We start from the raw sequence: 14775 nt of genomic DNA, 5'->3' as shown, positions 1-14775 counted from the left end.
TTCATCCACAGGAGGTAATTTCCCAAGGGATTAAGTGATTTTTCTTAGTTATCTGCTTCTCCTATTAGACATCTTTGTTTGCTGAGGAAATTGGTTAATGAACTAATTAAGAGGGACAGGGAGCCTGGGGTGGCCCCTAAATGAAACTAGACTTCTCATCTCACTGGTTAGCTCATTGATGCTAAACGGTGGGCTGCTTAAATATCCTTTGCAGTAAAATACTCCCACCATGTATGCAAGAGTTATGGTTTTTCCATGAAAAACTCTTTACCTAATGCATTAAATTTAAAGACATTGCTTCTTATTATACTTGGGAGGCTGCACAGAGCATCTGCGAACTTTATTAGCTTTTAGGATGCAGGGGAAGGTGGGGCTCTGAAGACCTGCCTTGGTTTCATAGAAGCTCCTGATAATTGTCTCTGCAGTGGGTGGGTTTATATTACTGTTTCACTAGCAACAAAACCCAAGCACGTTGGCCTGTTTTCCCTTCTGTAGGACTAGAGGACTAGAACTCTTTTCTATGTTCTGTTTCCACTGGCTCTCAAGCAATGTTTCTGGCCAAATGAAATTGGGGCAACAGAGCAAATAGTTGGTGTCCCATCAGCTTCCCCTGGCAGAGTCAACTCTAAAAGGACTTCTGTCCCTTGGGAATTTCTGGTCATTGTAGTAAGAGTCCCACGGGTCCTCTGGAAATCTGCTGACATACTGCAGTGTACCCACAGGCGAGGCATCAACCATTCACCCTCATACCTGTGCTTCATTTTCTAGATTTATTGTCCACATGCTAGCCCAACACGCATTTGTCAAAGGTCTCATTTAGGAAACGTTAAGTGTCCTAAGGGATTTTGAAGAGAAATCTTGCTTGTGCCTATTTTTAAAGCATGTAGGCTTTAATCCAACAGCCCATTCTTTTGCCAGAACTTCACTTTGATGTCTGTGCATAAACAGAACATAATATGCCTTGCTTCTTTTTTCTTTCCTTTTCTTTCTTTCTTCCAAATTGCCTCATTTCTTTTCTCCTCTTAACTGATTTGATGCCTAGATGTATTTTTTAAACTCTTAAATATGCCCTTCTTTATGTGATGCAAGAGAGAATGTGTTTTATTTGCCTGCTTGTATATTTAAAAGTAGCTTTACCGAGATACAATTGACATACGATAAACTAGACATTACAACAAACAAAACTTTGCGGTTTTGACATGTTTGCGCCCATGAAACCATGACTGCAGTCAAGATAATGAATATATCCTTCACCCTCAGAACCTTCCTATGTCCCTTGGGAACACTCTTCCTCCCACCCTTTCTGATCTCCCCTCCAGTCCCTTCAGGCAAGCTCTGATCTGTTTTCTGTCACTTCATACTAGTTCGCATTTCCTAGAATTTAATTAAATTAACTTATTTATTTGGGCTGTGTCTGCAACATGCAAAAGTTCCCAGGCTAGGGATCAAATCCATGTCACAGCAGTGACACCACCAGATCCTTAACCCTCTAGGCCAGCAGGGAACTCCTTTCCTAGAATTTTATATAAATGCATTCATACGGTACATTTCTTTTGCCTGGCTCCTTTCACACAACATAATTATTTTAGTTTATTCATGTTGTAACATGTGGCAATAGTTCATTCCTTTTATTTCCATTTCCATTATATGGAAATACCACAGTTTATCTACACATCTGTTGATAGAAATTTGGATTATTTACAATTTGGCGCTATTAAAATAAAGCTATTATGAGCCTTCATGTACGGGTCTTTGTGTGGACATATGCTTTCTTTTCTCTTGGGTAAATACCTCAGAATAGAATATCTGGATCGTATATGTCTGTATTTTACTTCTTAAGAAGTTGCCAAACGGTCTTCTGAAATAGTTGTCACATTTTACATTCCTGCCCGTAATGTATGAATGTTTCCATTTCTCTGCAGCCTCACCGACACTTGATATTGTCTTTTTATTTTAGCCGTTTGTTTTTCTTTTTTGGCCACACCGAAGGCATGTGGAAGTTCTGTGGCCAGTGATCAAATCCAAGCTGCATCTGTGACCTATGCCACAGCTGCAGCAACACCGGATCCTTAACCTACTGTGCCATGGCAGGAACTCTAGTTTTAGCCACTTTTTTAATAAGTGTGTTATGTGATCTGGATATGAATTTCCCTAGTGATTGGTGGTATTATGTACTATGTCACATGCTTATTTAATATCTGTATGTCTTCTTTGATGAAACATCTGTCTACATCTTTTGCCTACTTTTTGATTGGGTTGTTTTCATATTAGTGAGTCTTGACAGTTTTTTGATATATTCTAAGTAGAAGTCCTTTATCCAATATGTACTTAAAAATATTTTCTTTCGCTCTGTGGCTTATCTTCTCATTCTCTCAACAGTGCGTTTCAAAGAGCAGAAGTTACTATATTTGATGAAATACAGTTTACCAATTTGTACTTTTATGGGCCATCTTTTGGTGTTTTATCTAAGAAATCTTCTAACCTAAGGTCACAAAGGGATTTTTTTCCTGTGTTTCCTTTAGATTTTTAGAATTAAGTTTTACACTTAGTTCTGTGTTCCATCTTGATTTAATTTTTACCTATTGTGCAAGGTATGGATTGAAGCATTTTTGCTTGTTTCTGCTTATGGATCTCTAATTGTTTCAGTGCCATTTGTTGACAAGACTATCCTTTTCTCAGTGAATTGCCTTCGTACCTTCTTTGAAAACCATATGCATTGTCCATCTATATATGTCTGTACCAATACCAAATTGTCTTGATAGCTGAAGTTTTATAAGTTTCAAAATCAGGTAGAATTTGTTCTTTAACTTTATTCTTCCTGCCTGCTAGTACTTTCTATGAGAATTTTGTTTGTGGGTCTAGACTATTAGGAAAAGAGTATTAAGTATAACAAATAACTAACACTCATATACCAAGGCTTGTAAATATTCCGATAATCAACTAGAGAATGGGCAATGCAATCAGATATGGTTCTGAACCCTGGTTCGACCACTAATTAGCTATGTGATTCTGGTCAGGTTACTTAAGGTCTCAAAATCTCAGGCTCTTCACCTATAAAAGTTATCTAAGGCAGATATAATCGAAATGTCCTTTCTCATATTTTTAATCTTCCTTTTAAGTCCGTTGATTCTTGTTTAGTTTTAAGAATTAGATATAGTTTTAAGGTTTGAATTTACGACTTGAACATTTTTAGGTATAGCATAATGTGCTAGTGTTTCTCATACATCTGCGTTACATTCAGATGGGTAGGGTAAAGTGCCAACAGCGTGACAGTTGAGTGAAGTTGTTCGATGGTGGGGATATATAGGGGCAAAGATTTTCCTTCACTTTTGAGTCATAGAAAATAACTGCGAAGGAAAGTCTGGCTCCGTGAGATCATGCACACATGAAAGATGAATAATGAGTGTAAATCTGAATTTTTCTTTTGGTGACTTGGGGCGGACACTGATCTGTCTCTGCCGTTTCTGGGTGAAGGGATAACTTGAGTGTTCACTGACAGTTGAATTAAGCAATATTTTTTAAAAAACCCTCCACCTCCACACATCATAAGAAAAAGACTAATGACTGAACTTGGAAATGGATAAAGGATATGTACAGTCAGTTTACACTTGAAGCAGCCAGAATTCTTAGTAAACATAAAGAGTCTTAACCTCACTTGTATTTGGTGAAATATAAATCAAAGCCACAAGGAAATACCATGTTAGGAACATCATATTGTCAAAGAGTAATAAGGTTGATACAGCAAATATTGGCAAGAATATTGGGGAAAGGAACTAATATGTGCCTGGTGGGAGTATAAATTAGTAACCATTTTTGAAGGCTATTTGGCAGTACCTAATAACATTGAATAAGATCCAGCCCTTTTGTCTCTTGATATCTGCTCTAGGGAAATTATCATACATATGCCCGGAGACATATGTACAGAATGTACATTGCAACACCATTTGTGGTAGTAAAGAATCAAAAACTGCCTAACCTGATTTTGTGTCTGTGTCTTTTTTTTTTTTTTTTTGCCTGTGTCTATGGCATGTGGAGGTTCTCCAGCCAGGGATAAAACCCCTGCCACAGCAGCAAACCAAGCTGCTGTAGTGACAATGCCAGATCCTTAACCTTCTGTGCCACAAGGGAACTCCTCTGTCTCTCTCTTTCTCTCTCTCACACACATGCACATCAAGTTCCTTCCTTCCGTCCTTTCCTTTTTTTGTCTTTCTAGGGCCACACCTGTGGCATATGGAAGTTCCCAGGCTAGCTGTAGCTGCCAGCCTACGCCACAGCAACATGGGATCCGAGCCACATTTATGACCTACACTGCAGCTCGTGGCAAAGCCAGATCCTTAACCCACTGAGCAAAGCCAGAGATTGAACCCTCGTCCTCATGGATACTAGTTGGGTTCGTTATCACTGAGCCACAACAGGAACTCCAAGTTATTTTCTGAGCCACTTGCAAGTCACAGTACTCATAGCCTTTTACCCCTGAAACTATTTTTAAGTTATTTTATTTTTTGGTGGCATGCGGAAGTTCCCAGGCCAGGTATTGAACCTGAGCCATAGCAGTGACAATGCCAAGTCCTTAACTGCTAAGCCACAAGGGAACTCCACTAAAGCTGTTTTTTGTTGTTGTTGTTTTTGTTTTATTTTTTTTAAAGAGTTCTGAACTAGGTAATTTTTTTTAAAAAAAGGTTAGCATGTTCGATTTTGCTGGCGGGAACATATAGACCTGGTATTTTCCGTATTTGTGAGATCCTAAAACCTGAACATAAACATGAAAATGTTAAAAAGCAACATAATCTTTGTTCCTCTTCTTTGATTTCTTTTATTCTTTACAAATTTCTTTAATTCCCCATCTTTAGACCAAGCATCTTTCCCCTTTCGCATCTTGTTTGATTTAAATCTTTAACATGTCTCTGGCTCCTTTCCTCATATGATTTGATGTATCTCCAAATCTTCATATTTTGTTTTCCAAGTTTCTTTAGACACCTGCCTGCTCCTGGTGATCTCTGTTCAGTATCACACAAAGCTGCCTGGGTGTAAGCTGTCAGTTATTTCCCCGCTTCTTTGATATTAGTGGGAGTTTGAGTTGAGGACTGACGTTAACGTTTGTATTTCATGACAGGAAAGCTTTGCAAGGCTTGTTTTTTTCCTTAATACTGCTCCGTCTGCCTGTCTTGGTATGTAAGATATTTCTATGCAGGGAGGGATGTTTGTTTTAGTGTCTGACAGATACTTATAATGAAGATTAGATCACGTACTTCTAGCTGAGAATTTCCAAAGCATGTAATAAACAATTCTTAATCTTCAAAAGAGAGGCTTGGGTGCCCCCCAGTAGGCCCTCCTCCATCTACACAGTGTTTTTAGCTGCCAGAACCAACTCTCTTTCCATGTCAATCTCACTCTTTGTCTACATGCTTCAAGTTCCCTATTTTCTTTCATCTGCTTCTTTGGTAAACAAACGACAGAAACTTCCTCTGCCTGATCCCTCTATGACATACTGCAAATTTAGCTCAGACGCCAGCTGGCTATGTGTCTTTGGCTATTCATAGAAAGGGAGGGTTTACCTTCCTTCCTTCTGAAGAAACCTGAATTTTTTCCATGGGTCCAAATCTGTTTGCCAAGGGCTATGTGGAATTGGGGCTACTCTCTCTCTCTCTCTCTCTCTCTCTCTCTTTTTTTTTTTGGCTATTGTCTTTTTAGGGCCGCACCCATGGCATATGGAAGTTCCCAGGCTAGGCGTCAAATTGGAGCTATAGCCACTGGCCTACACCACAGCCACAGCAAAATGGGATCTGAGGCGTGTCTGGGACCTGCACCACAGCTCATGGCAATGCCGGATCCTTAACCCACTGAACAAAACCAGGGATTGACTCCACATCCTCAAGGATACTAGTCAGATTTGTTTCCACTGAGTTCCACGGGAACTCAAGGGCTACTCTCTTTTTGTGGTGCTTGTATAATCTTTTAAAAAAGTATGTTGATGAGTTGTGTCTAATGTGTGTTTGCTTTTGAATTGTTTTCTCCTCTCGTATTCCTGGGTCTTGTAAAGACCTACACCACCATGCATTTGCTGTTGGTTGTCACAGAGTCTACTTGGGCAATGGACGGAACTGAATGTAAATGGTGCAGAACACGAGGCTCAGCCACTATGCCTTTGGGCTACTTTGGTCCTGGTCTGGTCCTGGACTCTAATTTTTATTCAGAAACTACCCCTAAGTCAGCCTGTAAGATATAGGCTGGGCTCTGTGACTGACCTGGAAGACTTGCCGGGGGCTTCCAAAATTCCCATTTAAGCTGGAGCCAGTGGGGTCTTTCAGGAGTCTTGGGCAAGTGTATTTACTTCCTAATTTAGAAGAGATTTTTTTTTTTTTTTTCTTGTCAGTTCAGACGTCTTGCCCAGGCTTGGTCAAAATTGGGCAGGTTTCAGGGCAATATTGACTACAGCACTTGTCTCAGTACATTTGGTAATTTTCACAAATCTTTTCACAAATATCACTGATTACCACATCCCTGCTTTTGTTTCTGTTCTGATGTCCTGGTAGCTGGCCTGGAAGTGTCTTTATTTATTTTTTGTAAGTGTCTTTAGGGTAAGGACTGGATGTTTTAAATTTTGTATTCCTAGCATCTACCACAATGTCTGGGAGGTAATACCTTCTCAATAATTGTCTGTGCCTAGAAAGTATGGCTGAATAAATGGTTGTAAAACATATCCCAGACTCACCATGCTTATTTCATGCTTCATCTTTTTTTTTTTTTAACTCTTCCTTTTCATCTCTCTTAGACCAAAGTCTTCAGTGGTTTCTAGCATTATTTGTCCTGCTTTCTGTAACTCCTCCTTCATATATTTTCTCTCAAGTTTTGTTCATTAGAAAAAAAATAATGTCTTGTTTTCTCCCTTGGGCTTTGTCCTTTATGTTTCAAGGATTTTAAAAGTTATTTAGATCTCTGGTTCTTCTACTGTCTCAAACTCTTGTCAGTTGTTATGCCTACTGACTCTGGCTTATAGGCAATTAATTGTTTCCACGTGCGTCTGTGGTTTAGGTTTGTGAGCTCATCTTCTGTGGGAATCTTGCTTGGATTGAGGGCATATCTCTCCAGATAGATTTTGTTTCCTTTTTAAAAATTTTTTTAGCTTAATTAATTATTTTTAAAATTTTTTTATTATGATTGATTTACAATGTTCTGTCAATTTCTGTTGTAGGGCAAAATGACCCAGTCATACATATGTCTACATTCTTTTTCTCACGTTATCCTCCATCATGTTCCATCATAAATGATTAGGTCTATAGTTTCTTGTGCTATACAGGAGGATCTCATTGCCCGTCTACTCTAAATGCAAGAGTATTCATCTGCTCACCCCAGATTCCGGAGTTCCCATTGTGGCACAGCGGAAACGGATCTGACTAGGAACCATGCAGTTGCGGGTTTGATCCCTGGCCTTGCTCAGTGAGTTAAGGATCTGGTGTTGCCGTGAGCTGTGGTGTAGGCCAGAGGCTACAGCTCCTTTGACTCCTAGCCTGTGAACCTCCATATGCCATGGGTGTGGCCCTAAAAAGAAAAAGCAAAAAATAAAAATAAAAATAACCATAGACTCCCAATCCATCCCACTCCCTCCCCTCCCCTGCCAAACATGAGTCTGTCCTACATGTCCCTGATCTTGTTTTGTAGATAGATCATTTGTGCCATATTTTGGACTCCACATATAAGTGATATCATATGGTGTCTGTCTTTCTCTTTCTGACTGACTTCATTCAGAATGAGAGTCTCTAATTCCATCCATATTGTTGCAAATGGCCTGATTTTGTCCTTCTTTATGGCTGAGTAGTTCCATACATGAGATGTGGTATATATGTACCACATCTTTCTAAATGTAAGGCCAGACACTGTAAAACTCTTAGATGAAAACATAGACAGAATGCTCTTTTTTTTTCTTTCTTTCTTTCTTTCTTTTTTTTTTTTTTTTGTCTTTTTAGGGCCCTACCTATGGCATATGCAAGTTCCCAGGCTAGGGGTAGAATCAGAGCCATAACTGCCGGCCTACACCACAGCCACAACAATGCAGGATCCAAGCCGAGTCTGTGACCCACGTCTCACAACCACGCTGTATCCCCGACCCACTGAGTGAGGCCAGGGATTGAACCTGCATCCTTATGGATGCTAGTCAGATTCATTTACACTGTACCACAATGGTAATTCCTGATTTTGTTTCTTTTTACTGGCACCTTAGGAGTATCCTTGGACTAGAACCCATTTTTATGCCCATTTTTCAGCTTGAAAGTTTCTAGACTGTGTTAAAGGAATTGTGAATTCAAAACCCCAAACCACACGAGGGCAGATTCTGGGGGTGCACTTGCTCAGTGGAGACACTTTTATTCCTCCACCAAGAATCTAGGTCAAGGCATCACTTGGCCATCTGCCTGTGAGCATTTGGCTTTTTCTCAAGTCCACCTTTGCACTTGAGGAATCTTTCTTCAAGACTACCTCTGGTCTCTCAATTCTAGTTCTCCATGTCATTTCCCATCCCTGAGCAAGTGTTCAGTCCCAGGCCTCTAGAGTAAGACTACTCCCTGCAGGGCAAGGCCATGTGCTTCTAGCTTTGGTTCTCAGTTTACTTTTCATTTCTGGCCCCAGATTATTTACTCTAACTGATTGTAAGCTTATTTAAGTAGATTTTTACTATATGGTTGTCACATTCTCCCCAGAATTTCTTAGGGATTATCATGGAAAAGTTTTTAGACTATAAGGCAACTTCTAAGATGATGTCCTTGCTTCTGTTTTTATAAAGAAAAAAAAAGTTTCAGGTTTAGATCCAAGACATCTAATTCTTTTTTTTTTTTTTTCTTTTTGCCATTCCTTGGGCCACTCCCGCGGCATATGGATGTTCCCAGGCTAGGGGTCCAATCGAAGCTGTAGCCGCCAGCCTACACCAGAGCCACGGCACCATGGGATCCGAGCTGTGTCTGCGACCTACACCATAGCTCACGGCAACGCCAGATCCTTAACCCACTGAGCAAGGCCGGGGATCGAACCCACAACCTCATGGTTCCTAGTCGGATTCGTTAACCAATGCGCCACGATGGGAACTCCAAGACATCTAATTCTTTGGCATCTGTTTGCAGTGCTGGGCAAATCGTACAACCTATCCAAGGGCTCAGATCTCCTCTCTTTTAAATAGTGGTAATAAGACTTAACAGCCCAGTCATAAAAGGTGTGTTTCCCCTGATAGGGAGGCTGTGAGATTTAAGTAATAGGTGAAAAGGCATTTTGGGGAAAAAAAATTAAAAGCACTCTGTAAGTACAAGATAGGTTTTGTTTCTTTTAGATGCACTAGGATTATCATTGGCCTAGGACCTATTTTTACTGGTATTGTTAGTAGTAGTCTATTTTCCCCAGAGCCTCCCCGCTCCTTCCTCTTGACTGCTTCTTCTACTCTATTTGCCGAGCTTATGGCGAGTGGCCTTATACTTAGGCAGAGGGTGAACTGCAACTTCCTGGCTGAGTTCATTTCACTGAGTATCATGATGCATGTGGCTCCGTTATTCACCCCTCACCTCGTGAGCCTGTACATCACTCAGGTTACTTGCTAGGGAGCAGAAGTTGGCAACCCTTGGTGAATAGTAGAAACACATTGCTACTTTCAGAGCACATGAAATTGTTTGTATGATTCTGTGTCTTCAGGGAACCAGAGAACTACTGCCTGAATATGGATCTTCCCTGCAGTGACCTGGCTGTGGCTTGTCACTGAAGGAGAGTATCAGTTGGCATAGATGTTCAGGAAGCTACAGGAAACCTTTAAATGCGTATTAACAGGAACACTGACAGTTAGAATCAAAGGGTTTTTACAGTGTAATCTCATGTAACACACCCTTTTTATATTATGGAAACTTCACTTTGAACAAGTCATGTCATAAAAAGGGTCTACAGAATCAGCAATGCCAGTTATATAATGACAGGCCACCTGGATTTGGATGTTGGTGTTTTCTTGGCTTTTTATTGGAGGCCAAGTTCTCAAACAGAACATTGACGTTGCTTCGGGTCGAATTAAAGTCATAATTGGGGTTGGGCTAGTCCTTGTTTAAATCACTTAGGTGAGGTTTAATTTGTTGAACTAAACTCTGGAGCCAGTTTAGTTCATGAAGGAACATGTAATTATATACCTTTCATCCTAAGACTCAAGAGATACTTTTCAGTTGATATAGTGAGGATTCAAAGGGGGTATGAAGCTAAAAAGGAAAGTGCTTGTAGAAACCTCAGTAGAAGAAATAGAAATAGAAGGCATTTGTGAAAGTCTGGTCTCAGTTATTTGTATAGTTCATTGCACAAATTAATACACTTGACTCTCAAATAAGCAAATACATTTTTAAATATTGAATCTTTATGTTCACAGAAAGGATGATATAGCCATAAGAGGCTTAACTATGGTTGTGTATCTTACTGAATTTTCCAAGGCGTACCATTATTTAATGTGGAATCATTACATGACTGTCCTACTTCGTCTTAATCTGTAGTGATTGCCTGCAGCGTATAGAGACAATATAAATTCCCAGGTAATTCAAACCCCTCTTTTGATCCACTTAAAAGTTAGTTTATCTCTTCATAAAACCTCTTTACTAGACCATCTAACAAATAGACTGGTTTGAAGATCCGTTCTTGTCATGTTCTCTGCCTACCATCTGTTTTAGGTATTAGTGAGTCATGAAATGCCTACAAGCACTAACTGAAAAGGACTAAGAGCAGAGGGCCTGAACTGTCAGAAAACAAAATAATATCCTTAGGCTACAAGGACTGTTAGGTATATTGTCTAGTCAAGCGATAATAGGAATGATGATTAAAATCAATAGTGAATCCACAAATCTTGAAACTGAAACTCACGCTAGTTTTAAGAGAAACCACAAAGACAGCGTGTAGACTTTGGTTACCGTTGTTAATGGAACAATTGGTGGAAGTTTATAGAAGAGGCCTTGCACACAGTCGAGTTCAGTGTGGTCAATTTATGCTGAGCACCTAGTATGCTGTTGCTATGGGAAGAAAGGAGAGTAAGACCCGTTCTTTACCCTGTGGGAGTTCTCAGTTGTGGAGGGAAGATATTGTTTCTCAACCAAACTTGGGTCCACTCACCCACGCACGGTGAAGACAACCTCCTGATACCAGGCTGTGGTAAAGGAAGGTGCAGTGTTTATTGTGAGGCCAAGCAGGGAGTATAGGGAGCTAATGCTCAAAAGGCTTGAACTCCTTGATAGCTTTTAGGGAAAGATTTTTAAAAGCAGCATGAGGGAGAGCATTTTGGGGTGTGTGATCAGCGTGTGGACATTCTTCTGATTGGTTGGTGGGAAGATAATCGGTGGTCCACATCAGTGACCTTCTGGTTCCAACTTGTCTGGGTCTGCGTGCTTGCAGTCAGCATGCAGGTAACATCTTCCACCTGGTGGGGCTTTCAGCATCTGCAAAACAAACTCAAGGATGTGGCTCAGGGTATTATCTGTAGACCTCAAGGAAGAACTAAAGGTCCTTGACTTTGTTTAATGGCTAGACTATTATTATTTTATTCTACTTTTCTTTGTTTCTGCATTTTCTCACTTCCTTGATTAAATTTGTTCTTTGGAACTTGGGGAAGGCATAGGAGGCTGAATTTTCTCTACAAATGAGAGGAAGGTGGAGGACATGGAGAAGAGTGGGTGGTCCTGTCCCAGGAAGGCCCCACAGCATCCTGCTTGATTACGGTATCATACAACCGACTCCGCTGAGACAATAATGGCTACCATGGAGCACTTGCTGTGCATGGGCCAAGCCTCCTGCTGTCTAGGACTTACATTATCCTGATATGCTCTTAATCAGTTCTCTAGGGAGATATTATCTCCAATTTACAGATAGGGAAGCAGTGTTTTTCCCCCTGCCTGTTGTCATGCTACCTCTCAGCACAATATATTAACTGCCTTGCCAGGGACTTAGACTGGAGTCTGATAAGCAAAGGTCTAATCTTGACTCTGCCATATACCTGTGGGGTCTTCAGGACATTTCTTAATTTATTTGAGCCACGAGTTCCTCATCTATAAAACAGAGTTAGTGATATCTACCTCAGCTCTCAGCTTCAGTGCTGACATCCTCAGAAAGGTCTTACTCAACCGTTCTAAGGAATCTTATTCCCAGATCCTCAGTTATTTGATCCCATTTTCCCGTTTTTAATTTTGTTAGAGCCTTTATCACCATCTGAAAGGATCTCATGTGTCGTTGGCTAATATGACTATTGTCAGCCTCCCCACTTGATTATAAGTTTCCTGAAGGCATTGTCCCCATGTTCCCAGAATCTGGGACCTGGCACATAGTAGGCATTCAATAATGATTGCATGAATAGGCAGTGGTCTAAGATAACTATACTTATGTTTAATATCCTGTGAACAATTCCACTCTGTTCTCTTAGAAAGAAAATAAATCATTGAAAGCCTTTTTTCTAGCTTTTTAAAAAAATTATTTTATCGAAGTATAGTTGATTTACAATGTTGTGTTAATTTCTGCTGTACAGCAAAGTGATTCAGTTATACTAACATATACATTCTTTTCATATTCTTTTCCATTGTGGTTTATCACAGGATATCAAATGTAGTTCCCTGTGCTATAAGTAGACCTCATTGCTTGTCCATTCGTAATGTAATAGTTTGTATCTGCTAATCCCAAACTCCCAATCCACCCCTCCCCTCCTCCCTCCTCCTTGGCAACTACAAGTCTGTTCTGTTCTCTATGTCTATGAGTCTGTTTCTGTTTTGTAGCTAAGTTCATTTGTGCCATGTTTTAGATTCCACATGCAAGTAATATCATGTAGTATTTCTCTTTCTGACTTACTTCACTTGATATGCTAATCTCGAGGTCCATTTATTTTGCCACATATGGCATTATTTTATTCCTTTTATGGCTGAATAATATTCCATTGTATATATCTTTACAAACCACATCTTTATCCATTCCTCTGTCAATGGACATTAAGGTTTGTTTCCATGTCTTGGCTGTTGTAAATAGTGATGCTTTGAACATTGGGTGCAAGTGTTTTTTTGAATTATAATTTTATCCAGACATATGCCTAGGAGTAGGCTTGCTAGATCATATGACAGTTTTATTTTTATTTATTTTTTTTATATTTTGGTTGCACCATGGCATATGGAAGTTCCCGGACCAAGGATCGAATCTAAGCCTCAGCAGTAACATACACCACCACGGAGACAGTGCCAGATCCTTAACCTGTTGTACCACAGCAGGAACTCCTAATTTTAGTTTTTTGAGGAGCCTCCATACTGTTCTCCATAGTGGCTGCACCAACTTACATTCCCACTAACAGTGTAGGAGGGTTCCCTTTCCTCCACACCCTCTCTGGCATTTATTATTTGTAGACTTTCTGATGATGGCCATTCTGACTGGTGTAAGGTGGTAACTAATTGTAGGTTTAATTTGCATTTCTCTAATAATGAGTGATGTTGGGCATCTTCTCATGTGCCTCTTGGCCACCTGTAAAATCACTGGAAGCGGCGTTCCCGTCGTGGCGCAGTGGTTAACGAATCCGACTAGGAACCATGAGGTTTCGGGTTCAATCCCTGCCCTTGCTCAGTGGGTTAAGGATCCGGCGTTGCCGTGAGCTGTGGTGTAGGTTGCAGACGCGGCTCGGATCCCGCGTTGCTGTGGCTCTGGCGTAGGCCGGTGGCTACAGCTCCGATTCAACCCCTAGCCTGGGAACCTCCATATGCCGCGGGAGCGGCCCAAGAAATAGCAACAACAACAACAGCAGCAAAAGACAAAAGACAAAAAAGACAAAAAAAAAAAAAAATCACTGGAAGCTGTGAACTATGCTGTTAAGGCAGGTAGCAAGATTCAAATTTTTTTTAAACCACATTGAAGGTTTAAAAATAAATTGAGTTTTGTCCTCCAGTGCATCATGGTCCATCCTTGACCTGAACTGGGCTTCAGCAAAAGGAACAGGGAGGCAAATACAAACGTAGACCCAGAAATCAGGATCTTTCATACATGTGACTGTGGGAGATGCTGAGAAAAATATGTGACCAGAGCTCACCTGAGTAGGTATTTGGCCTTCACTCCCTCCCACAAGCATTAACCTCAGAGGGAGGGACATGTCTTACAATATCTACAAAGGCACCTTCTGCTGCCACTGACTTGTTTATCTTTGCCATTGTTTTAGGATTCTGAGAAGCGAACCCCGCTTCACGTGGCTGCGTTTCTGGGAGATGCAGAGATCATTGAACTCCTGATTCTGTCAGGTAAATACAAGCTGTACTTAAAAGTCAACAGCAGATACAAATTTATTGATTTATTTATTTCATTTCTCCTAATTACGAGCTATATATACTTATGATAGATAATTTTTAACAACCGATAAATACAAATGAGTTCTACCACATGTAGTTACTATCCTGCTCTTTTATCCTCCATTTACTTATAATCACTTTTCCATACCATTATATATTCTTCAAAAAATTTTGTCTCAGATTAGTCTATCTTACATAACTTATTAACTATTTCCCTAGTGTTGGGTATTTAACGTATGGGCATTTTTCCCCTGTTTCAAATGATGATATAAAGAATAGCCATCCTTGGACCTAAATCTGTATTAACATTTTGCAGATAAAAATTTAAATGATCAATTTACTGGATTGACTCTTACAACGAACCCAAACAAAATTTCTTTGTTGTGTTCGTATAAGTTTATTTGATCATTGATTTTATCAGTGAATGAAGGACAATGTTCCCCTTATTGTAAATGACTTCTCCAGTAAAACCTTTATA

General features: G+C 40.1%; 1 protein-coding gene across 7 annotated transcripts in view; it reads left to right on the top strand.

Annotated features, from left to right (window-relative positions):
- The window catches only part of ANKRD44 (ankyrin repeat domain 44), a 342621-nt gene that overhangs the window by 158848 nt on the left and 168998 nt on the right, over positions 1-14775 (top strand). For all 7 annotated transcript variants that reach the window (XR_014830016.1, XR_014830017.1, XM_021076238.2 and 4 more), the window contains exon 3: positions 14171-14249. Coding sequence is in view for 5 of the 7 variants with exons in the window: in XM_021076238.2 (XP_020931897.1) it covers positions 14171-14249 (79 nt within the window). In the remaining 2 variants the exon portion in view is untranslated. The remainder of the gene's footprint in view (positions 1-14170; positions 14250-14775) is intronic.

Source organism: Sus scrofa, chromosome 15 (genome assembly GCF_054392235.1).
Source record: "Sus scrofa isolate SSC_HxYL_T2T_F1_AM1 chromosome 15, Sscrofa_HxYL_maternal_Yorkshire_Landrace_v2.0, whole genome shotgun sequence".
NCBI lineage: Eukaryota > Metazoa > Chordata > Mammalia > Artiodactyla > Suidae > Sus > Sus scrofa.
The sequence above is the reverse complement of the archived record's forward strand: the minus strand, read 5'-3'. Positions and strand labels throughout refer to the sequence as shown.